This window comes from Lagopus muta, chromosome Z (assembly GCF_023343835.1).
Source record: "Lagopus muta isolate bLagMut1 chromosome Z, bLagMut1 primary, whole genome shotgun sequence".
Lineage (NCBI taxonomy): Eukaryota > Metazoa > Chordata > Aves > Galliformes > Phasianidae > Lagopus > Lagopus muta.
The window spans coordinates 32,098,643-32,125,137 of NC_064472.1; the positions used below are offsets into that span (position 1 = coordinate 32,098,643).

Below are 26,495 nucleotides of genomic sequence, written 5' to 3' on the forward strand. Positions count from 1 at the left end.
TGGAGAGACAGACCTTTTTTAACTTTGGAAATGAGATTAGTAGATCCGTTATTTGTAAGTGTCCGAGTAATTTCTAATTATTTTATCTGGGTCACAGATAATCCGCTTTTACAGGGCTCCCACAATGACATCAGAGGATCACTGCTGAACTGATTATCCTGTTACCTTCCACCATCCATGGGAAGATGGGATTTTCCTTTTGTACAGAGGAAGAGAAAGAGAGAACCGTCTGATTGCTGTAGACAGGTGGCAGCCAACAAAACAAAAAACAGCGCAGATCTTGAGAAGAACCCAGGCCTCACACGTGCAAAAGGTACCACACACCTTACAACAGGCCAGAAAATTGAATATATTTAGCACTGTCTGGTGCAATTTAAAAATCTCACTGGATACAAAGCAGAAATGTTTAAAAAGGAGTTGTTTTGCAACAGATCAAGATGATCAGATAAATCATTATTTAAATGCCATGCCATAGTATGTATAGTATGGAACTACAGTAATATCTTGTGAATCAAATATAACTGACGTGTCAGAATCTTACCATATCAGTCAAAAACCTGTGTTTTTAAGTGTATTTCATTTAAATTAAATTTCATAAAATCTGTGTTTTATTTCCTTTAACTGTTGAAACTCTGAAAAAATAAAATAAAAAATACTGATTTCTGTAAGCAGAACAGGAACACGATTCTGTGATTCTATGAACAAAACAGACAAGTGTAAATGCCAGGGTTGGTCTTCTACAAATACACACTCAAGTAACCTGGCAGTTTCACCTTCTTAAAGAAGACTAGATTACAGCTCTTTACCTCTTGTAATCATAAATTTGAAGCCATCTATAGCTGATGAGAAGACTTTTTTATTTCCTCTTGGTGAATTTATGTCTTTTCATAAGAACAAATTTGGTTTATATACACTTTTCAAGGAAAACAAATAGCTGTTGTGTATAAAAAATAACAAAGGAGTGAATTTCTTAAGAAAAAATGTAAAGAAAATGTGTCCTCAAAAAGGAAACAAGCTTCTGGACACTATTTAACTTCTAATCAAATTTTCTTATGTGATATAAGGTTAATTACAGAAAAGAAGAAGGTAAATGGAAATAAAATGAAGTAACACCCACTCTTCAAGGTTTGCTCTTAAGTTCAGTGCAAAATATTCTTCCTAAACAAACACTGCATTTGTCACTGCAGTAAAATGCCATTAACTAGCATAAGCAGTAGTTACTTAAGACAGCATATTTTGGATGTTTTTGTAGAAAACTTTCAATAAAGCAACTGTCTCAAGCAAAACATTAATTTATATATAAATACTATTTTTATATTTTAAAACAAACCAACAAATAACAAATATATTAAACATCTCTTTGCCTTGATGAAGTAGTTTGGAAGCACCTGTACTAGAGCTATCTTGTTGACTTGTTCTTCTTGCAGTGATTGAGAAATAATTGCTCACAGGAGAGTCCCAGCTAGAAGCCATCTGAACTAAGTGGTACCAATAATAATTACAGCAGGAGAACATTTTTTTTTTAAAAAAACTTACTGTACTATTCTAAACTTGCCTTTGCTGCCCAGAAATCTACAAATACTGACTCATCTCCTGTTAAGAAGAACAAAACTTAAATTTGCAGGACAAACAATGACAGGGAATAGAGGACTGAAAAAGCTACTGTAATGCACAGAAAACAAGCAGGCTGTCAATACTACATGATCTTATTTCTTGGGTGAAACTGATTTCTACCACCTAGCTCTTCAGAAGTACAAAAATGACTAGTAATAAGACTAACTGTTATGCTGAGAATTTAAGAAGAGTATCCCCTGAATTACAATCTGAGTTTTTTTTCCTTGTTTCAGAGATTTCTAAATTAGACATAATTTAGCTACTTTTATCTCCAAGTTATGCAAAAAAGGAAAAAGTGCTAAAATTCATGGAGATCCGAAGAGTAAAGGCAAACAGAGCTTTGGGAAAGAACTGCAGGAGAATGACAAGAGCCACGTGCCCTTCCTGCTACAAGAGTGTTACACATATGCTAGTTTCTAGGGAGAAAGCACTAATCTCATATAAAGTGGCCACCTCAGCTGCTCCCCAGTTCATGAGAATAATTCATGTCAAAAGTTCTTCTAAGGACAGTTTTTGCCAACCAGCTGCTCTACTCTCATTGTGGGAAGTCACCTCCCCTGCTCTTTGACTGCCTGAACCTTCAGATGAGATATTAATAGCAGCGTGCTCAAGATACTCCAGCAGTAATATCACAGTAAGAAAAGTGGAATACATTCTCAAGAAGATTAATGCATATTAGGTAACTTGGTCTGGTAATCACTTTGCACAAGAGCCATACATACGCAAGTTACAATGGCTTTATTTTTATCAGAGACAAGACTTTATCCAAGCGTCTATCACAGAATCACAGAATTGTAGGGGTTGGAAGGGACCTCCAGAGATCATCGAGTCCAACCCCCCTGCCAAAGCAGGTTCCCTACACCAGGTACCCACTGAACACACTTGTTAAACAAGAACAGAAGATAACACTCCCTTTTTTCTTAGTTCAGGAACTCTTACATAAAGAATCTGCTGTTTTAACCAAGACGACTTGCACGGTGACATAGATCAGACAACTGCAGAGCAACACTGGAATTTAGCAAGTGTCAGCACACAAGGCAGAATACCTCACCTGCATTTCATAATATGTTTTGCTATTTTTAGCTATTTCACTGTTTCAAGCATATCTGAGTATCTTGGGTATGCTCTCTCCATCACAAGTTAGACATTTCTGACTTCAGAAAAAGAAAGCCCCAAGGAGAGAAAACGCCAACATTTCTCAAATCATATGGCTTATTGAGCAATAATAGCTCAATTACCGTAAAGAGGAATTCTGCTCAGAAAAGTGACGTATAAAAAGGGAACAACATGCAAATGCATTCCATATATTCAACTTTACCTGTCCTGCTGCTGTAGCAAAAAAAGATAAACTAGCAATTTTACTTCTATAAGCATGAACAATCAGCACAAGCATGAGAGTGCTCTGAACCAGAGAGTACCTATCTTGCTTCATAACTGAGCTACATTCCAATCACTTATATTTGAGCAGTCATCACTGTGGAAACCATCCATGCATACAGAAGCCAGAAGGTGTCATTTCAGGTACTAGCACTTTACTACTGATGACACTAAAGAAGGAAGAAAACTATGGTTTCATACAGCATGCTGCTTCTGTGAGACTGACAGTAAGCCTTAGGTGCTTCTATTGCTTTTTGTTAGAGACAGGAAATATAAACTATTGGCTTGGTGTCTAAAAAGTTATACAATGCAAGCTCATTTTATGGAGAACCAAAAAGTTTTGCTATGCTAAGAGTCAAATTTAGATAAATCTTCATTTTTACCTTTCAAAATCCAATTTTGGCAGAATTTGAAATGCAGGTAAATAACAAAGATAAAACCCAACAAACTTGAACTTACTTAGCTCATCTAAACAGAGGCTCATGCTCTCTTCCATCCCACTTGAAGATATCTGTGCTGTTTCAGCAAGTGCATGATCTCAAGAATCAGAGCAATTAAAGTAACTGTGCACGCCTATGCATACGTTTCTTTTAAAATAACCTCAAGCCTGCACTACTAGTCTCTAATTGTCTAAACTGTGGTAAATTTTTGTCTGTACCTTACAATGAATTCATCATGAATTCATCATTTTAAATATATTTCACTTCAGACAAAATTTGCTCTATTCGTGCCAGAATGCTTGGTGCTGAACTCCAACATGGTAAGCATGTTACTACTATTTCTAAGTGACCGTATTTTATTTTTTTTCTACAGGACATAAATGCATCTACATTGCACTCAGCACTGTGGGTGGACACACCCATTTTCTTTGTTTCCCTATTCAAACCATCACAAGTGCCTTTGGGGAGCTCTGAAACTACTCAGCCGCTGCCCTCTCACCTGCCTTTTTCACTGGCTACCCAAAACTTTTGGGAACTGCTTACGGAGAAAGCAAATCCCCACACTAGAACACTGTACAGTTAGATTTTCTGACACAAGTTACAGTCTAAGCACAACCTCAACAACAGATTTGGGTTTTTTTTGTTTGAAATTTGACTAGCAGGACTGAAACACTAAACGGGTTAAACAGGGAGACTGTGTTGCTTCTGTATTTGGATATATTTGACTGAGGAGACTGAGAATATCACTGAATAAACCTTTCTATGCAGCTGGCCCTGCTGCATAGGGTTTAACCTTCAGAAGATCCTTCTAGCCTATATTCAATGAGTCAATGCAACAGTAGTCACATGGTGTGAACAGAGATCCCAATTACAGATTTCTACTTCCCAGTAATCCCAGACCTAAAACATTGTGCATAAAAGGCAGGCATAGAAGTTCTACTTCAGGCAGAGTGCAGTAACAGGCCCTACTTCAGACCTGTACCTTCTGCTGTCTGACTCTTAGAGACTGTATATCTATATGTGCAATTCTGTAGTGAGTTTGTTTGTCAAATATGACAAAAGAAATTACCTAGGCATGCTGGAGCTCGACAATCAACAGAAAATGAGGTTGGTCTTCAAAACATTATTTTCAGCTCCTACCTATTGCAGGGCAGTAGCCAGCTCAATAGGTGCAATGGGATGTACAACACAGTGTGTTACAGAACTGGCACAAAGAATGCAGCTTTTCAATATTATTTTGTAGGCTGGTGGCAGTCTAACTGCATAAGGGGTCAGACTGGTGAAAGAACATACTAAGAGTTCATGTGCATCACAGGGGCAGTACAGTAGGTATTTTGCGCCAAAATACAAATGTTCCAAGTTTCAGGTATGTCTGACAATTGGTTTCACCCAGTTTTTCTTTCATGTATATTAACAGTATAGGTGGACACTGACAGTCAGTGCCAAAATTTAATTTCGCTTCTGGCAGCAACAGGCAGAATTATACTGCCATATACATGTAGGTTTTGTTTTGTTCTCTCCTGCATCATTTCTGGAGTAGTACTGAAAGCATGTTTTTTTGTTTCTTCTCACATAACCATTAAACAGTCTCAAAAGATATGCACAATTCAGCATATGAACATTAAGGCTTCTTGTCTCCCTCCACCAGTGGGAGAAGGAGTAGAATCCAGATGTCTGCACCACTTTAGCTAGATACCTAACAAGGCAAAACTCTAAACTCTAACTCTACACAGACATAAAAGATGTGCGCAGGCATTTAAACAGAGTTGACTTGTCAGCCAGACCCTGGAACAGAGAAATCAGGCACAACACAAAGAGGTGCAAAAAGTAAACAGCTAGAGCTGAGAGTCAGAATGCTGGAAGATTGCTAGACGGCATATTGTTTTGCAACAGTCACTGAAGGATCAAAGGCAGTAACTTAGAGAAAGAAAAAGAAAGAAAACACAATGAAAACAATATTATTTTTATCTAAAAGATTTCAAAATTTCTGATATTGTTTCCTTTATTCCACACAAAGGAATTACACATTACAGTTAGAAGGTTTTCCATTATGCATCTGGTGGGTTAACACACAAGCCCTGGTAATGCCAGAATTAATTCTCAGGTAGATCTCAATCAGCTGTAGTCACAAAGATGCAGTTATCTTGTACTTCACTATGTCTAAAAAATGTCTGGCAAACCAGATCATAATTCTTTTAGATATGTAGAGGCTTACTCCAGTTCGACACTGGAGTGTTCTAAACATTTCTATGTATTCTTAATGCAGTTCTACAGCATTCACTAGCAGTGATTAATTTCTAATGTAAAGAAGGAACTAGTGTTTTTGTCTCACAAACATTTATTAAATTACTAAATTAATTTAAGTGTGAAACATTTCCATGTAGAAGTGGTTTTCTGGGTTACTCTTGTTTCTACATTTAAGTATAGAATTTGAATTTGTACTGTAACAATTAATATAATACATTCTCATTCTACAATTTAGTAACTGAGAAGATATGAAAGCTTGTTTATTAACATAAGAAAAAGTATATGTTCTCAAAATGTATGATTTATCAGCAGGCCTCACTGTCACAAAGACTGAGACCATGGCATATAAAAGTTTAAAATTAAAAACAAATATCAAAATATAGCAAAGTAAGTACTTTGTACGCTTTATCAATCCATAACAATGTAAGGTTTTTATTTTATTAACACAAGTCAGGAAATTGCTTTGATAGGTGAATTATCAGACACCAGTTTGACAGAAGGCTTCTTAAGATTTCCTTGAAAACAGACTTTTGATAAATCACATAACAAATAAGTGGAAATAGTGAGAGGATTTCTCTATTCTTAAAATACAACATGCTTTTCTGTTTTTATTGATTTTATCAAAAATAAAACGAATACGTATTTCTAAAATTAAGGGATTAGATACTTACAGTGAAAATACCAATTAGCTGAGTGTAAAAGAGTCCACTTATTCCACCTAATATTATTATACCCATGAAGGCAGATATTCTTAGAAGAGCAAGTTCATGTCTAAATACAAAAACGTCCTAGAACAAGACAAAAAGGAGAGAGAGACTTCAGAACTTAAAAGTTAATTTAAATCTTTGAACACCGGATTTTGAGTTATGTGGCAAATCACTGATTTATTTGTATGTTAAAATTATAAAACAATCATTTATGTACATAAACAGTTTTTTCACTATTCTGCTAAAAATTCAGGTATTTAAATTGAGAGAATATATTAAGCTCAGATGAGTTGTTCCTCATTTTTCTACCTTCATCAGCGTCAGACTGTTATACACGAGCTTTAAAATATAACAAAGCCATTATGTTAAATAGTCTAATGTATAGAACTTATTGTCTCACAGCCACAACAAATTTCATTTTAGCACCATCTCTTTATCATAAAAATAGTAGCATTCCTAGCTTAAAGACAATATCTAAAAAATCAAAGTATCTCAATTTCCTTGGCCTAACTGTAATGCCACCTATTATTCCACATTAACTTATCTTTACTCAGCCCTTAGTGATAGCTTATCACATTGGATATTGGTGCACAAAAAAAGCTGTCTCAGAGCAGAGGATATGAATTTACTGTACCACCTGCTCTAGAAAGTCTGATTTTAGCCAGTAGAAAATATGAAAATCACAAGAGAGTTTTAAAGCTTTTTTTTTTCAAAGGATAAAAAATCTTATTTTTACCACAAGAAAACATTTGTACATTGCAGTTACTGTAGATGTACTGCAACTTCACACCCCATCTTATCCTTTGATAATGAATTAGCACCGCCATTCTCTTAGTTTTAAGTCACGATTATGTTCTCAAGGCTGTCTTTTGAATGTACACATCTGTTCTTCCACTCAGAAAAGCCAGATCACAGCAGGAAACTATTAAAACCTCTCAAGTAAACTATAAATTACAACCAGAACATAAAAGTGAAGTGAATGAAAAAAAAAAAAGATTCCTACTGCTTTTGAACTTTTATTCTTTACACTCAACCACTTGGAGTCAAGGAAGAAGAACTCAAATTCAGGAACACTGGGGTTTAATTGAGAACACACACACACGCGCACACAATTTTGAAAGGCATAGGATTTTACCCTTATTTCCACTAAGTTTCAAAATATAAAGCCAGGAAGAAGTTTATAGCAGCTACTAAAGTAAATAATTACTGGAAGAACTAGAAATCACTAACTAAACAGCTAAATCAAAAACCAAAAATCAAAACGCACTCTCTTTTTCTAAACTGGTAAGCCAGCTCTTGTTAAGACTAGCTTTTCTTACAGATATAGGGAACATATTCACTTTCATTCTATTTAACTGGTTTTTTTTTATTCAGTCAACCAGTTAATTCAAAATTACACTATCTCAAAATCAGCCATGATAATTTCAGTTTCCCCTTTAACCACCTACACCAACATTTAAAGAACAACAAGGTAAGACACTAAGATAGTTCTACAAGATATTTAAAATATCTTCATATCTTCATAGATACAGTGTTTTGTTGATCTGAAATGTTTCTATGCATTTATCTTTATCTTAACAGAAAACACTAAATGTAAACGAAGACTGTCAGCAGTGAAGTCACATTCTGGATCCAGCATATATTCCCATTAATAAAAGCAGTACAACCTCCCAAGAGTTTGATGGACAAACTCTTCTCTTGAACACAGTCTTCAGAAGAAAACAGTAAATACATTTTTAAAATCATCCAATACCAAATAAAATCTTACTGTAAGTAACAAGGAACACAGCTTATGTTTTCCCTTTGAACTCATGATAAGACAAGAAAGTCTCTCTCTCAAGTCAGTATTACCAGGCTTGATATAGCGAAAGAAAATTTAATTCTCTTTTAGTGAAGACCAGGAACTCCTATTCTATCTCTCCTTCCTCCCTAAAACATGAAAGTGTCTACAGCAAAAGAAGCTAAGCTGCTGAATTACTAATGAGAAGAGGTGACATCTTAAGTATTTTTTCCCCAGCCATTGTATGTCCCTAGGGGAATCAAAGTCTCTGATGCAGTGATGAACTAGAAGTCACTACTGAGCTGTCACCTAGCAATCTGCAGAAACAAGACAGTATTTTTCTGCAGAAACCCAAATCATTTGCAGAAATAGAGCTACTTCCACAATTTTACTGTGATACAGAAATGTGTCATTCCATGAAAGCAAGAAACATTTTGAAAGGAATTCATTTAAATTGCAGCAATGATAATCATAGTATCATAGAATGGCCTGGGTTGAAAAGAACCACAATGAAGTTTCAACCCCCCTGCCACAAGCAGGGTCACCAACCAGCAGACCAGGCTGCCCAGAGCCACATCCAGCCTGGCCTTGAATGCCTCCAGGGATGGGGCATCCACAGCCTCCTTGGGCAACCTGTTCCAGTGTGTCACCACCCTCTGTGTGAAAAACTTCCTCCTATTATCTAACCTAAATCTCCCCCATCTCAGTTTAAGACCATTCCTGCTTGTCCTATCACTATCCACCCTTGTAAACAGCTGTCCCCCCTACTGTTTATAAGCTCCCTTCAAGTACTGGAAGAACACAGTGAGGTCTCCCTGGAGCCTTCTTTTCTGCAAGCTAAACAAGCCCAGTTCCCTCAACCTTTCTTTGTAGGAGAGGTGCTCCAACCCTCTGATCATCTTAGTGACCCTCCTCTGCACCCACTCCAAGAGCTCCATGTCTTTCCTTTATAATAATCATACATTTAGTATGTTGCTGCTTTATATGTGAGTTCATCTCAATCTATTTTTATTACTCTTTCTCAGGACTGATAAAAAAAAAAAATTCCTTGTAAGAAAACCACAGAAAGGTACCATAAACCAGCCCTGAGACTAGACAATAAGTAATTGATCCCTCTTGCCAAATGTCCTCTTGTTCAAACATAATTTAGGGACTCACTCATCTCAATGTACTAACCATACTAACATAGCTTGCCTCTGTCTCCAAAATCACACAAACTGCATTCAGAGCAAGAACTACACACACATACATAAACTAATCATCAATATACAAACTTTCTCTCTTAGCAGTAGAATTTTGTCTCCTAGCAGCTTTTTTCCACATGTGGCCTGGCTGACATCAGTGGTCTTACCACAGATGTAATATACACTGATTTAACAATAAAAGCAGCACTTTAGGTAGCCAGCCCCCTTCTCTTTTTTTGGTTAACATCACAGTCTGACTGTTCTGGCTAATTATCAGTACAAATGGCTTGTTGCCACACTTTTCCTTCCTATGTAGCTCAGATATGCTGTGTCCCTTTCACGCTTCCCCAACATATTTTTTTGCCTGTTAAATGAGGCTTTTAAGCTGCCATTAGCCACTACTTCTACCTGTACCTTCTGGTACAAACCAGAAAGACTGGGGATTACTTGCAAAAAGACATGGATAGAAACATGTGGAACAGAAATTTGGCACAGAATAAGAAAGTGAGGGCTGTATTGCAAGCTATAAGATATAACACCTTTATCTCAAAAAGTAATACCAACACTTTCCACAAATCGCCATGACACAGAGTCACACAAGACTTTCTCTTGTCTCTACCCTATGGCAAAGCATACACCATGTCTTCATTTCTAAGCATCAGCTGTCATGGATGATCCCTGTAACACATACTAATGTTGACCACTAAGACTGTTACGAGTTCATCCTTACACATAAGAAAAAGGTCAAAACTGGTGAGTACAGCCCAAGGTCATTATAAATGATACGACCATTATTGCTATTATTCCCCAGGGTTTACTATTTTAAGAACAGCACACTTAGTACAGAGGACACAGCTTCCAGCAGAAGTAATCCAGGACTACAGTATCTTTTCCAGAACAGACAAAGTGAAAACAACCATCAACCTTCATAAATTTGCGTTTAAAAAGTAATACTCACTCAATTCTGCTTCTTTAGGAAAACATGCTACATAGTATATTAATTGCTAACAAAATACAGTAACATTCCATGTTTCTCCTAGGAAAGGAACACAGAGTAAGCTCCATGCACGATGATCTGCATATTTACTCTCAGTTTCAAATGTCTGGCATTTTTGTCTCAGTCTGGTGATAAAGTCAGTCTATCAACCTACATATCACAAAAACAGTGCAGAATACAGAAGAAAGCCAGGCTGCTATGTTAGGGGGAAAAAAAAAAAAAAGCAGAAAAAAACTCACAGAATACAGGTTTTGGAGGAGAGAAAATTCACTCACACAAAAAATAAACTAAAATGCAAAAAGAACTCCAACTATAAAATTAATTGTCTACACAGAGCTCAATCCAGTGATAATTCTGAAATTACTTTAGACATAGAAAAGAGTTTAAAAGGGAAAACAACCTTAGCATAAAAATAACATTACCAACAGATCAAGTTTTTAAAAAGTGTTATCCTCTCAGTCTTCTTTTTTTTTTTTTTTCCTCAATGCAGACAATGTATTTATTTTCTTAACTTTATTAAGAATTCATATACTGTCCCTGTAACTATATAGGAGGCTATGCTGTTTTTTGTTTTGCTTTTGCAGAGAACCAACGTGGCTAATTTGTTTTTAACACATAAAAAAAACTCACACGTCCTGTAGGTCATTTCATAACTCCAATGTCTCCTTTAGTGTCTCAAGACTAAAGAATAGAATGATTCCTATTTCCAGATTTCATTTAATATTAATGCATAAATACTATTCAAATAATTTTTTCTGTAAATAACATTCTCACAAGTTTTAACAAATATTTCCTAACATCTTTCATTAATCTTATTTCACAATCTGCAACACTGAATACAGTCTAAGGAATAGAGATTCCCCAACCTTCAGAATTTTAATGAAGACGCAACTCTTTAGACTGAGCTTCCAAAAATCAAATATTTTTGATCATCAAAGCCAAAGAACTCATAAGCAGTCTTATTTGGACCACAGTGTTTTCTGCTAGGATCCTCCACAGACGTTTTAATTATTTCCTTTGTTTCTAGTAGTAATTGCACTCCTCCTGCTGGACAAATAGAAGCAATAACCACAAGCTATCCTTCTGACAGTAGACCAATTAAAAGATCCAAGAATACTATGTAAAACCTGAAGATAAACCATTTTCTTTCTGTTGAAACAGCTTCCTCTATTAGCTTTAAAGCTATCACCTTTACCTTATTTTTTTTTTTTTAATTTAAAATGTCCATGTTTCTCTTTGCCTTTAAAGTTCAAAATGCATTATTTTCACCTGGGAATAAATGCCAGCAAGCAAACACTGATAATATTTTACTAGTGAATTAATCAGTACTATGATAAAATGATTACACCACAAATTATTAAAAGTGGTTTTAATTCCACAGCATCTGTATTTTGTTCTATTTAATATTTAAAAAATAAAAATTAAGAGAGAGGAAGGCACACAGCCAAAAAAAAATCACAAGTGTTTTTAATGAGCAGGAAGGCTAATTCCAGATGGCTGTGTGGAAAAAAATATCCAGGTTTTTGAATCGGTGCTAAACAAACTAGCCCGTCAGCTTAGAAAAATGCAAGCTCTCGGACAAAGCCAAAATTTCTACAACAAACAGTATTACCACGAAAGGTGGAATATACTGCAGTCTCTAAAACACTGTAGTGCTTCAAGCTTAATTAATATCTGAAAACTGAAAGAACTTTGCAAGACAACTGACTAAAAGCCTACTTATAACCAAATTGTTAACCATAACCACTGTTCATCTGATATAAAAAAAACACAATTCGGACAAACAATTCTGTGGCTTAAAATTTTATGACAAAACAATCTTAGCTGCACTTGGAATAATGAGTCCAGTGGGGCTCTGGTGTCATATTCCAGGCAGAAATACTGACTAGACTCCCCAGCAAATTATTCCTCGTTCTCTGAATTTCAAGGTGTGCCCCCAGTTCTCCATGTGAAAAACTAAGAAAGCTGATTAATATTAAGAGTAATATCAGTCTTAACAAAAATCTGAAAAGATCAGACCTGCTTTGTCTACCAAATTTTTCTACTACATTTGTATGTGATACACAGTAACACAGATCCCATTTTTCAAAAGCAAGAGCATCATATGAAGTGTCCACACATGCATGAGCCAAAAACAACACAACTGAAACAAAACCAAACCACTGTGGTGTAGGTTTGTTGCCCCATGACTCTAAGTCTAGGCAGTCAATAACATAGGAACCAGATTCATTATTTAGGTTACTATATACTATGTAATATATAGATATACAGTATATAATATATTAAAACTATATTTGTCTCTAAAAGATTTGAAATCTGCCCAATTTTAAGAACAAACTTCAAGATGCATTCATTTCTAAAACCATTTACTATTATTAGCATGCACAGGCTGCAAATGGACTGAAGCAAATATGATCTTCTGTTTCTTCTTTTGCATACACCACCTCCAAGTAAGGAATTTAGTTCCCTTCCAAACTACTTTTAAAAAATAATGCTGACAGAATTTGGGCTCATGATCTAAAGACAGTGAAGTTGCTTAAAAGTTGTAACATTCACGATACTCTCTCAATAAAAAGGGATTTTTTTTTACTATTAGAGAAGTACTGCATATGCCATACAAAGAAAAAAAAACAGTCTTTACAGTAACACTGCAATGCCCATTCCAGTATTCACATCTAAGTCATTACAAGCTGTCTGCACTTGGAACCAGAAAATTCTGTGCATGGGAAGACAAGAGGCAGTTTATGATTCATTTTGTCCTGAGATGTGATAAGCTAGCTTATTTTACTAATTACAAAGCAGCTTACAAAGCTATTGAAACTAAAAGCAAAGGCATTTACATTTGATCACCTCTCAAAAATATTAAGATTCCAAAATCTGAAAATACAACACATCTACCTAGAATTTTACACAGATGACAGACTTTTTTATCACTAATAAAGAAATACTGGAATTTTGCATCCTTATTATCTTAACTGTAGCTAAAAAAGAAATTGAAATGGCTCCTTCAAATCACGCAATGCTTTTATAGCAAGGTGAACATAAAAAGCCCATTAACAGACAACAGATTGGAAAGAACGAGAAAAATGTGAGCATTCTTTGATTTAACACAGACAAGCATACTGGTTTGGGGTACGGCAGGCTTAGTTTTCTTCATTGCTGCTCATACAGTGCAATGTTTTGAATCTGCAGCCAAAACAGTACTGATAACACTGATATTTTCTATCTGTTGCTGAGCAGTGCTTACAGAGTCAAGGCCTTTTGCATTCTTCATGATGCCCATTCCAGCAGTTAGTGTAGGAGCTTATGAAAAGATAGGATACAGCCAGGACAGCTGACCTCAACTGATCGAAGGGGTATCATGTACCATGTGACATGATGCTCAATAGTAAAAGCTAGAGGAAACAAGAAAGAGGGAGGGATATTTGGAGTGATGGTGTTTGTCTTCCAAAGTGACCTCAGCAACTGTTGGAGCCTTGCTTTCCTGGAAATGGCTAAATATCTGTCTGAACATCTATTTGTCAATGGGATGAAAGAATTCTTGTGCTTTGCTTGCACAGACAACTCTTGCTTTGCCTATTAAACAGTCTTTCAGTCAGTGAGTTTTCACACTCTTACCCTTACAATTCTCTTCTCTAGGTCACTGGGACTAAGTGAGCAAGCTGCTGTGAAGGCTTAGCTGCTACCCTTAGCAGTACTACACCCTCTAGACATTACTCTGTAGTGTGCCTCAGATGAAAGGGTACTGTCTATGTAAAGATGATCCATGCAGCCAGCAAATTCTGATTCCCATGTTACTAGAGACCTCTGACTCATTTAAAAGGAAATATTCATGTAGATTAAAAAAATAAAATAGAAAATATGTTGCAAATGAAGATGACCTCTTTTTAGTGACGTACAAAAATCCTCAATTCTGGTAAATTCGATATAATATGAAGCTGGTATCTATGAACTTCACATTAACATTTCTATGAATTCTGGATGATCCAAAAAATGCATTCTTTCTACATCTTTTATCTCTCCTTTGACACATCATGTTCATGTATGCTTTTCTGGGAGCACTGCAGAACAACAAGCGAGTAAAGAAGGAACTCAGGAGGTGATGTCCCATCATTCCCTTCCAGAAACAGTATTTTTCAGAAAGCTTAGCACTCTTATTTTACATCATTGAGGATACAAAATAAGGTAAGAAACTTAAGATGTTCAACAAAACAGAAAATGAGACCTGCCTTACTCACATTGTAGAGCTAGCCTACAGCACTTTTCAAAAATAAATGTAATATTTATTACCAGCAGAGAGAACAACGGGGTGTCACATCAACACTGAATAAAAAAAAAAATCTACAGCACTTACAAGAAAACCTCAATAAAATTTAATGTGTGCTACAAATTTCTGGAATGGTTTCTGTATCTTTGTATGTATATTCTTTTCTAGGTTTTTCTATTTTGTCAGCTTGTGTTTGCATATTTTAGGACAAAGATAAAGCTTATTTCACATTTTAGGGAGAGGTTTTTATGAATTTTTATGAGAAAGCTCCCGTAACTTTTTCTTTTTTTTTTCCCCTCAAAGTAAGGAGTATCAGCTTTGCTATTCTAACACCTACAAGCATTCAGCAAATTTCAGGCCAACCTCTTGAATATTCTGAATGCTACAGGTAGTAAACAAATAAGCACTAGATACAAGCACTTAACAACTTCAGTTCCATAACTGTAGAACATCTTTTCACTCTATTTCAATGTATAATTTAATTTCCTGTGTGTGTGTCCAAAGGCATTCTGCTGAAGACAAGACTTTGAAATATAATAATAGCACACCATCCATGTAAAACAAATCAAATTTAGTTTTCCTTTAGCCCACATGATGTTTTCCAAACAAGACAAAATACTGCTTCCAAACCAATGTATGCTTTTAACCTTTCAGAATGATCATACATTCTCAATATTCTAGCAGTATCACAATTTTCCAGTAGGTAATTTGTACAGAAAAAAAAACCATTCTGATTTACTTTAGAGAAAGTTAAATAATAATAATAAAAAAGGAAAATATCAGAAGTAGCTACATTGCTTATACAAGCATTCACTAATGACTTCTATAGGAATCTAGCTGTCTCCTTTTCCAGATCTCTAAGAAAACTGATGTTAGGTTTTTAACACTTCAAAATCATGAACTGTTTTAGAATATATTGTTACTTCCCATAATGAATTTGCTTACTTCACAATATACATGTGCATGTACTTTTTTCACTCTTAATAAGAGAACCAAAAGGAATGTCTAGTGATCAAAATATTACACTACTAGCCATTAATTCAGCCTGGGGAGAAAAGAAATTCTTACCCAGTTATCTTTTTTCAGAGGCAAAAAGTAGTAGTAATGGCAGAAATCAAGTAGCAGCGTATAGGAACTAAGAATTTGAGTGTAGAAACACAGCTGTAAAAACAGCCAATGATTGTCTTCACCAACACAATTATTAATCCTGCAGAGAAACAAAGTATACACAGATTGAAATATAAAGGCTTGTCAACATTATTTATGAATTAGTCAGGCTACAGAACTACCAATTATGCCTAAGAAAAGTTAAGATGATTTATGGATTTATCTTTAATGGAAATTATGCCACAGAACAACTGATGGCAAAACTTACTTTCATTTTAAGCAACAATTAGGCTGACTTACTTCAAACAAAGAATCTTAGCCAGGCTGACTATGAGTAATCAAGAATAATGAAAGAAGCAATTTCACTAAAAAATAAGAGAGACCATGACAAATGGGATTTGCTATATGGCAGTAAAGTTTTCTAACCAGCACAGACATTAGGTAAACTAAAAATAAAAAACTGTATAAAAACCATGAAGTATTTTCAGTATTACAAAAAACATTCATTTGTGTATTGAAATTGTAATTTTTATTTCCATCCAAGAAATATTAAGTTTAATTTCTTACAAAAAAATATTTTCCCAGCACAAGAAACTAAATTGCAACAAATAAACATGCAACATATGATTACACTGGCATCAGTGTAACTAAAGGAGTAAAACTTGCAACTTTTAAAATAAAATACACAAACTTTAGAAAATTGTATGATATATAACAATTTGTCAATGATTAAATGTTACATTGCAACAGTAATTTTTCTTAGTTTTACTTGTACACAAAAAGGAATCCCTAAGCTCCTCTTACCCTGAACTAAGTGCCTGAATGATTCAGCACTACTGGGAAAGAAAGGGCACAAATACACAATAATCTAACCACGAATTTTGAAAAAGACAAACTATAACAGTAGAAGATCATTAGAATAAATGCCCTGGTCTTACCATGGACAGTGGTGATCCATCCTCCTCACACAATGTCCACAACGACTACAATGGTGTGAACGCTTTGGTCTCATCATATTGCATTTGTTACATAATTCCCAAAATTCTCTTTCTAGGGGAAATTGTAAAGACAGACTTAGAAAGATCTGAACTCAGTACAGCACACTCATAATAAACACATATCCTAGTGACATAAGGAAGAAAAACAAATGTACTATGAGATGAGTACAATAAGCAGCTTTTTAAACAGAAACATCATGCACTCTCTCTGCCATTCCAAAACCTTGAGGACTCATACTGTTCAAATACAGCCAACTAAAATAAAACACACTATAAACACTTCTGAAGCATCTTCCATCTCAAAGTATCTTAAGAGATGAAGAGATGAATCTCAAGATGAAACGCTAAAACAAACATAAGATAGGCTTTTATTTAAGAATACACACTAGTGTTCTATGCCCCACATGAGATGCATTAAACTGATCTCCAGAAATACCAACCCGCTGAAATTGATAGGAGCAACTATTGGTCAGCTTACCAATTATTTTCCCAAATCCTGTCACTGAAATCAGAGGAAGCCTTTGAAAATATGAAATTTAATGGTGCACTCAGAAAGTTCATCTACACCTGGGAAACAAATGGCACTAACACTGTAATAATTCAATCCAAAAAAATACTATATTTTCTGTCTTTAAAGGCAGTGGCTGCAAGATTAAGAATCTTAAATATTTTAAACAGTAATTTTTTGATGCACGTAAGTTTCTTAAATCCCAGGGAAAGAAAATAAGTTTTTACAGATCATTCAGAAATTTAGCACGATAAAACATTCTCACTACATAAAGAAAATAAAGATGAATTTAGCACTTTTTAAGCCACCTGCTGGCAGCCCTTATCTTGTCTTTCTTGCTGACAAATAACATTTAGACATCAGAAGTACCGAAGCACAGTATCTAAGATCATTTAACCAGCAATAATGCCATATGGAAACTGTTTTACAATCTGTTCCCATAAATCCAGTGTCACAAAGGTGTCACACCCCAATCAAGTAGCAAATAGCACAGTTCAACTACATTTTCGAATATAATTTATACCATTCAAAATATATCTTCCCATCAAACCATAGAATATCAGGGAACCTAGTTATTACTTTAGAAAGACCAAAAACTAGATTCACGTTAAATATGATTTGATGCACCTCAAATCATAACATCATTACTGCAATCAAGCCTAAGCGTTCCATCTTCAGAAACATCTACAGAGTTTCATTTCTATGTGATATGAATGCAGCATGAAGATAAAAGGTTGGAGATCTACACAAACATACACCCTAAAGGAGAAAGAAATGCTCGTGCATAAAGTAGTTGCTCCTGCTGGTACTGGTATTTCACTGGAAAAAGAAGAAATACACTGCATCACAAATGTAGATGTCTGTAGCTGTACTAAATGTCTTCCTTCTCTCAGACTGCAGATTCTATGTTGTTTTACCTGTAGAAAAAGTCTGACTGAAGAATCACATCTCTGCAACCTTTCCTTTTACTGACTCAGATGCTTAGATAATGGGAAAAGAAGTAATACCAGTAAGAGATGTTCCACAATCAGTATGCCACATCTGAATCCCAAGCATATTCTTTGCTATTATCTCCTACATAGTTGTTGTGTAAACATCAGTCCTGACAATAAACAGATTCTCACTACCATCAGGAAGGGAAAGCAAAGTCACCACAAGATGAGATTGAAGTTTTCACTCCTCACTGGATTTGCTATGCTTTCTATACTGAAAAAGTATCTTCCTTTTATGCAGCAAAACTCATGCTTAAATACTCCATTATCAACTGCTATGTAAAAGCTTTATGGACTAGACAAGCACCTTAAAAGCATCAAATGGGTCATTAAAATATTGTCTTTCTCCCTGGAGAATTATTAAGGTTTCAAATACCCTCCAATTTCTAGTACATCAGATACCATTCAGCAATTGTGGAATAAATTCACAAGTACAGAGGGAATTCTCAAATGTTAAGTTGCTACTCTACTGTAATGCAATGTAACCCATCTGTTTATTTGGTTAACAGTCCATACAAACAGAATTTATTGCAATAAAATGCACAGAAAAAAAACAGGTAAAATCCCATGCAACAACAGCTTCTACCATTAGTTTCAGTACCTTATAAATTTATCTAGAAAAAAAAGAAGTAGAGTTAAAATGACTATGCATCTCTAAAAAATGTTATTATCATTTGAAACGCATGCAATGTATTTAAAAGCACAGAATGCAAAATTCTGGCCACCAAAAAATGCCCTAGCGTAAGTTCCTGCATGACCATACTTCTCACAGAATGTGGATGTTTAAAAAAAAGAAGCTTCAAGTCTACACAAAGTACAAGAAATTCAAATGCCAGAAATAGTGAGTTATAAAGCTTTTCATTTCAGTAACAATATATACTTCAGCAGTGGTTTCAATTAAAGCTCATAACAGTATGTTATCTCCCAACTATTCTGATGACACTGAAATAATTTTTGTTCAGATAAACAGAAACAGCTTAACGTACCTGTAATTGGAATCTTTGGGTTTTCAGGTAGCCTTCCTGGATCAGCAACTGAGGCTCTTACTAAAGAAGCTATACAAAACAATGAGCAGAGGTAATAACCTGAAAAAATAAGCATTTGTTATTCTTTTACAGGTAAAAAGCAGGAAAAAGAACTCATATTTGAAGTAAATGAAAGTGTGATATTAAAATTTCAAAAGGATATGTAAAAGAAATTTAAAATATAAGCTTTTTTTCATTATAGTGAACAAAATTTTACATATTTAACAAACCACTGTACTTATTAGGTATAAATATTCAATGTACACTATACAAGAAAATATTAAAACAATACTAACCACATAAGACTGTAAAACTCCAATGGTGTAAAAAACTTTATTACCTTCATGCAGACAGACAATGACAATTTTTTAGTTATATAAAGCAAAACTAATTGATTTTCCAAGATCTAGTAAGCAAAGCCATGGTCCTAATTTAACAAATAGGAGTAACTTCTTCAGTTTTTAGATGAAATTAAAGAAAAAAAAATCACGACAAGACACTGTATTGGTATCCACAAGTTTCATCAAATTACACATCTATTCAATGAGTCCCTGTCACGTGGGCTTACAAAGTTATAATGTCTATAAGAATAGGGACAGCTGTAAATCCTCAAATGTTTAAGAAAACACCAGCATAACTTTACAGACCCATCAAGTTCACTAATTTGCTATGTGCTATTCAAGGATGTTTCAAATCACCCTATTTTGAAACCCCAAAGAAAATTATACTCTACTCGAGAAATACTTGAGCTGTGGGTTGTATAAACACAAGAATTGTCATACTGCACCACCTGCAAAAAAGTCCAGGTAGACCTCTATTTCACATATCACTGGCAAATCACAGGTACCCAGGAAAAGAAATTAAGGAGCTGGCAAGTAAAAACTGATCCTTTGCTTTGCTTCCCAGCTATTAGGAAACAGCACATTTCTCTAGCTTCCTTCATAAATCCCAACAGTCTTGCCAGAATGATGGTGGATGTGTCCTCTAATCTATCTTCCACAAATGCTGGATGTATAAACACAGTAAGACTTGTGAAGAAAAAGTTTTATGTCAAGCACTGATGTTAGAAGCAGTAAGCACTTGTATGCCTCTGCAAGGAGCCACATCCTGGCAAAGATTCAAAGCCTCACTGAATTTTTCCAAACTCAATTCCTGCATTTTGATGGCAGGAAGTACTAAACGACGAATTAAAATAAAAACACACCACAGCATGCAGTACCATTATCTCTCACATTAAAGAATACAAATTTAGAATACAAAAGAATACAGTTGCATACAAATTTTAGATTTATTAATTCAAAATAATTCCAAACTTCCATGTTGTTTTTGAATCTACCAAAATACAATTCTACAAATCTTTCTTTCACAGGACCGTTGCAAAAAAAGCAAAGGCATTCCCAAGGAAAATCAAAATTTTGAGTTATATACATGACATTTTTATGCTTGCTTTAATATTCTTCCACCCAGCAAAATAAAGCATCCCCATCTCAGAAACATTATATGGAAAGCAATGACAAAGTTACAGTCACTAGGGCATTTACCATGACAGAACTGTTTACGCCAAAAAGAAACATAAAAACAAATCACCATCTAAAAAGATCTGACTGCTACTCAAACTGCAACATCGTCATGTTTAAGAAGCTATATGTTAGTTACACTAGAGGGGCAATCCAGCATTTGAAACAGCATTTTCTCAGTTTTGGTCTATAGCAGTAAACAGCCTACTATTCTGAAGTGACAACTGCTTTTGCTATAGCAAAAATGTACACGAGCCAGTACTAAATTAGAAATTACTCTGCCTTCTGAATTGCAGATATACATTTGATGCTATGCATTCTACAAAGTTAAATAATCTCAAAAAGGAAGAGGAAAAAGTAGCAGAGAACACTGTTCTGATAGTAGCTGCAAGATGTCACTTCAATCTTATTAATTAGTGTCAAGAAGCTCCTCCACTGCCTCATCAAATAAATGCCAATCATTCTAAAATCTTCTGATGAAAGGAACCCAATGGTTGATCTTCACCAAAAAGATGGCTGTAATTATAATACAAGCTTTTACCCAAGTTGATCCTATCAACATAACTCAGCCAACCCATTCATCAAGGGACACTTGGAGTTAGGAGAACTCAACTGTTCAACCATCAGTACTACCATCATAACTTCTGACACCGTCCATCAATGTTTTGTAAATACACTATTTAATACAGTTAAAAAGTCTTAGCTGCAAGACTTGAAAGGTGTATAAATGCTTTTCTCTGCCTTCCACAAAGTTTTACTGTAACAACATTGAAAGGAACAAGTGCACAAAACACAGAACATGTCCCAGTACTCTTACCCTTTATTTTATCCTTCAGTCTTAACTTTCACCTTGTTCTTTATATTCTGGCCTGATAACTGCTGGTCAAATGTACTATTGTTACTAGTAAAAGAAAAGGACTAAGTTAAATAGACTTACACAAAATTGCCACAGCTGAAATATGCCCCTCTTCATAGTGAGGAAAAAGGATGACTTTTGGAATGAAGATTGTATTGTACAGCCAAACAAAGATTATCAGGCCCATGCAGCACCAACCCTGAGGGTCAACCACAAAGTGAATTCGAAGTCCCATTGAACACAAACAAGTAATAATCAATCCATCCAAGAAGAAAAGATGATCCTAGAGAGATAAAAACAAAAATAACCAAGAAAAAAAAGAGTATATTAAACTAGAATTGTGCTACCTGTGGGGTTTCACATACATTCAAACAGAGAAAAGAAACCTGACAGTTTATGACTTAAGGAATCTAAACATTTTTTAAAACTCGCATGATAACATCCTCAGAGGATCCCCCGGTGTTTTGTTGTTTCTCACTTCCTAAGTATTCTCCTCCATGTTTTCCTCTCTTTATAACAAAGAAGTTGAGAAAGAAAGCACACTACCTTAACAGCTTTCAAACAGATTGTCTAGAAGTATCATGCAAAAGTTTTTTCACTATTACTCACACTTAAAACAGCAAGGCTTCCATTTCCATAGCTTAATATGACTTTTTTTTTTTTAAATTAATTTTAGTCTGAAGAAAATCCATGAATACAAACTTCAGGGCATGATTAACTGGCGCTTGTCTGTTTTTCACTTTCCCTGCCCTACAAATTATAAGCACTACTAATCAGGACCTTCAAGAGCAGAATTGTTACTGTTACACTTTTTGTCATCCTGCCTTCATAGCAAGAATCTTAACATTGTAACACACATTTAAAACCCTGGCTGCACTTTTATCCAAGAGCCTCCCTTTTCAGCATAAGCTTCACTTACCTCTGGGCTATTTGCCCATGTCTGGATGTCCTTCAATTTCTATTTGTTCTGTCAAAATTTCCTATTATTTACTGATCAGACATTACCTCTGTTTTCAGGGATTTTGATAGCTTCATCCTCACTGACATTCACAACTTCTCTGTTTAACACTATCCACAGGTTTCATTAATGCCTTGTTTTAGATAGTTATCTAGAGAAAGAATAAACTCAAACCCAAATAAGATGATGTTTCTACAATTTATCATAACCCCTTGATAGTTGTTGCAATAGAACAACGATGTGCTTTACCAAGTACAGGGTTCATTTTTTTAGTGCTCATTTTTGCTTTAAGAATGCATCAAATTTGCTAACAATTGTTTTATAAGCCTGCATGGTATACTAAATACAGCTTACTGCGTCCTTAAAACCTAAAATTAGGTTTTTGGAAATCATTTAGGACATGTAGTCCTATATTTACTGATCTCTTATTAATTTCACTTTGCATGCACAATAATTTGATGTACACACAGTATTCCTAGGGGTATACGTAGACACAAATTATGTGGAATTGTTCTCCTAAATTTGCTAGTTCTTAATATGCCCTTGAGTTAGCTTTGGCAACCAGCAGGTTTAGAACATTTTATGCAAGACTAAGTGTGTGCTGATGGAGAATCTGTCTCATCAAGTACAGGAACCGTGGGAAGAGGCAAGCAGACTGTGACATCAGGGATGCCAGAAAGGATATTAAGAAGACTTTCTTCAAGACATTGTAATTACACAAGTGTTAACACCCACCTGCACAGAGAAGGTACACAAGTGCTTACCAGCCTGGGAATGAAGATGCCCAAGATGACAAAAGCTGGAAGCTTCTGGAGGATGGCTCTTCAGGGCCCTCACAGCAGGTGACAGCAGGGAACTCACCTGCAATAAGGTCTCCAAGTTGACAGGGCCTGAGTACCGTGGTACTGTAAGCAGGATGGGCCAAAGTGTAACAGCGAGAAATTCACTGCTTCACGTAGAAGCATTCACTCACACAGAGGTGCCTCTGCTGACCCCAACCTGTGATCTCACATGGTGTACTGCTTGCCAAGGGCTCAGATATCAAGGACTGCTGTTATTGAGGCCAAAGTCTGGGAGTTAGACTACTATACCCAGATATTCTTCCACACTGGCATCACAGACAGAGCCAGTGGAGACCAGGAAGCATAATCCACATAACAACATTAAGTGAGGAAGTGACGGCCAGAACAGGCAAACAAAGCATGCAGGGTGATGTGGATAATAGATCTCATAATTAAGAAAACAGGGCTGAATGGGGAAGATTGCACTCTTTTTCAGGGAAAGCAGTATAACTCCATCTGCAGTGCCTGCATACCACTACAGGTATAAACAAATCAGAGCAATTAGAGGTCTGCATGAAAATGTGGCATTACTTTCTCACTCATATCACAAAGACAAGCTAGAATAGGTTATGGAACCAGAGTGCTGCCATAGATAAACACAGGCACTTTAGGAAGGACACACTGAAACTGTGAAGCAGAAAATTGCCCTTCACATGAGAGGGCATCAGGAGCTCCACCTTGGGGCAAATCCTGAGCCAGACATCCTGAGCTAATGTCAGGCACAGCAAGAAGACCAGTGTGGCTAACACTGTGGAGGCTGTCTACTAAAGATTACCTGGCATAGGATTGATGAAGCAGATGAAGTTTCAACCAGAAAGCTGGGAGAGCTCTTACACTGACAGGTTCCATACCACATGGGCAAATTTAACCATCCTTCTATTTGATGGAAGAGTAAAAAGAGCAGGATTCAAGTAATCCATGTTTTGGGAGTGCACTGACAACAACTTCCTGACACAGAATCCAACTGCCTATTTGCCTAGCTCTGCTAGACTTCTTGCTTACCAACAAAGAAATAGGTGTGAATGAAAAGTTCAGGGGTGGCCTTGGGCGTGACATCCATGAGACGGTGGTACTGACTTACTTAAAAGAGGAAAGAAGGCAAACAGTGAGATCACAATCCGACTCCAAAACAGACCTTGCCCTGTACCAGGACCTGCTTGGAAGAACTCCTTGTAAGACTATCACCTAGAGAAGAGCTCAGGTTCAAGGACCACTTCCAAGTTCAAGAATGGTCCAGCACCATGCACAGGAGCCTAACCAACAGTGGCAGGAGAACTTCACACATGTACAAGGAGGTCCTAACAGAACTAAGATATAAAAATGAAGCACTGATGTGGGGGCAGCATAAACTGGTGGCCCATGAAGAATACAGAAAAATATCATTTGAATGAACAGGGCTGGGGTTAGGAAAGTCGTACAAAGCTGAATCTGGTGTTGAATCTAGTGAGAAATAAAGTCAACAAGGAACTCCAGAGGCAGGCAAGTAGCATTAGGAAGGTTAGGGTAAATATGGGCCTGCTGCTAAATGGAACAGAATACTTGATGAAAGGGCACAGAAAAGGTCAAACTGCCTTCTTGAACTCAATCTCCATGAGTAAGACCTGCTTTCTGGAATTCCAGGCCCCTGAGACCAGTGAGAAAGTAAACAGCCACAGAGACTTACCGTGAGGGATGAACAGATAAAGAAACCTTTAAACCTTTCAAGCTACGGCAGGGGAGATTCAGGCTGGACATTAGGAAGTATTACTTTTCAGAAAGGGTGGTCAGACACTGGAATGGACTGCCCAGGGAGGTGGTGGAGTCACCGACCCTGGGGGTGTTTAAGGAAAGGCTGGATGTTGTGTTGAGGGACATGGTTTAGTGGGAGCTATTGGGAATAGGTGAACGGTTGGACTGGATGATCTTTTAGGTCTTTTCCAACCTTGGTGATTCTATGATTCTATGATTCTAAACAAACTGAATGTACTAAATTTCATGGCACCTGATGAGATGCAACAGAGGAGGCATTACGTTTTGGAGAGACCTATCTATATCCAATAAGACTACAACAGATACAAACAGCACATTAACATTATTTAATACAATTTCTCAGCTACAAAACACATTTATTCAACAGAGGCACTACCACTAGCTTTGCACTTTTTCCAGCAATGAACAAGAGCTTGTATGTCACGTCTGTAAAATTCTGTACCAGCCAAGGTGACCCATTGCCACACTGTGCTCACATCCACTGTTTGGTCTGCACAAACATTCAGTAAGCGTCAGTGAACATTAGTGGGTGCCATTTTTTTCTCAGGAAGGAAATCAGTTCGATATTTTTGCTTCACTCGCACTTCCATGTCAGATGCCACCCTGTCAGATTGCCCCTCAGCTGCCATCTGTCACACAGCAGCAACATGTACTGGAATATTGTAGGGAAGATTCAACCTTGCCAATCTTTTTTTGGGGCCAGCATGGTCTGGTTCCATGACTAATGGGGCAGGAAGGACAAATGGATTCCCGCCCCAAAAGGAAGCGGGTGAGCAGGGAAAAGGTATGGAGATGGGCCTAGAAACAAAATAGTGGAAATGAGCTAACCAGAAACGATATCGGAATGCAAGATATCACAATACAATACAATTGGAATTGAAGCTAATAAATCAAATACAGAGAGTGTCCAAAACTGAAGGCTCTACTCTAGTGCTGAAGGTGAAATGGCTAGGGAGCACACAATGCAGTAATGAGAAGAAAAATAAAGGGCAGTCTCTTGACTTGTGAGCAGTTTTATCTTTCCCTCTGAATGGAAAATAGAAATGGAACAGTGAAAGTCTCCTGGGATACGCAGTCGTTCGTCTCTTCTGAGAATCACCACACAGAACTACCAACAATCCACGGAACTACAGGATGTTATGGTGTGGAATACCGATAGCAAAAAAATCATAAAACCCTGACAATCTCTACTGCCATACCACCAAAGTCCACTTCTGACATCATGGGCCAACATAATAAAATAGGAGGCGTTACTTTTGGAGCAGCCTTTGGACAGGCACTGAAGGGAGCTAGTCCATGTCATTGTGAGGACATTCACATTCATCACTGA

The 26,495-nt window shown here is 36.3% G+C and overlaps 1 protein-coding gene across 6 annotated transcripts in view; it reads right to left on the minus strand.

The window, feature by feature from the left end:
- Window positions 1-26,495, minus strand: part of ZDHHC21 (zinc finger DHHC-type palmitoyltransferase 21) — a 42,863-nt gene that overhangs the window by 12,768 nt on the left and 3,600 nt on the right. For 5 of the 6 annotated variants that reach the window (XM_048931352.1, XM_048931354.1, XM_048931357.1 and 2 more), the window contains 5 exons: window positions 21,698-21,899; window positions 19,205-19,303; window positions 16,659-16,770; window positions 15,682-15,820; window positions 6,350-6,466 (listed from right to left, as the gene is read on the minus strand). In XM_048931352.1, coding sequence (XP_048787309.1) covers window positions 6,350-6,466; window positions 15,682-15,820; window positions 16,659-16,770; window positions 19,205-19,303; window positions 21,698-21,851 — 621 coding nt within the window. In that variant the 5' untranslated portion in view covers window positions 21,852-21,899. Of the gene's footprint in view, window positions 1-6,349; window positions 6,467-15,681; window positions 15,821-16,658; window positions 16,771-19,204; window positions 19,304-21,697; window positions 21,900-23,338; window positions 23,436-26,495 lie in introns of all 6 variants that reach the window. The other variant, XM_048931358.1, reaches the window with a different exon arrangement.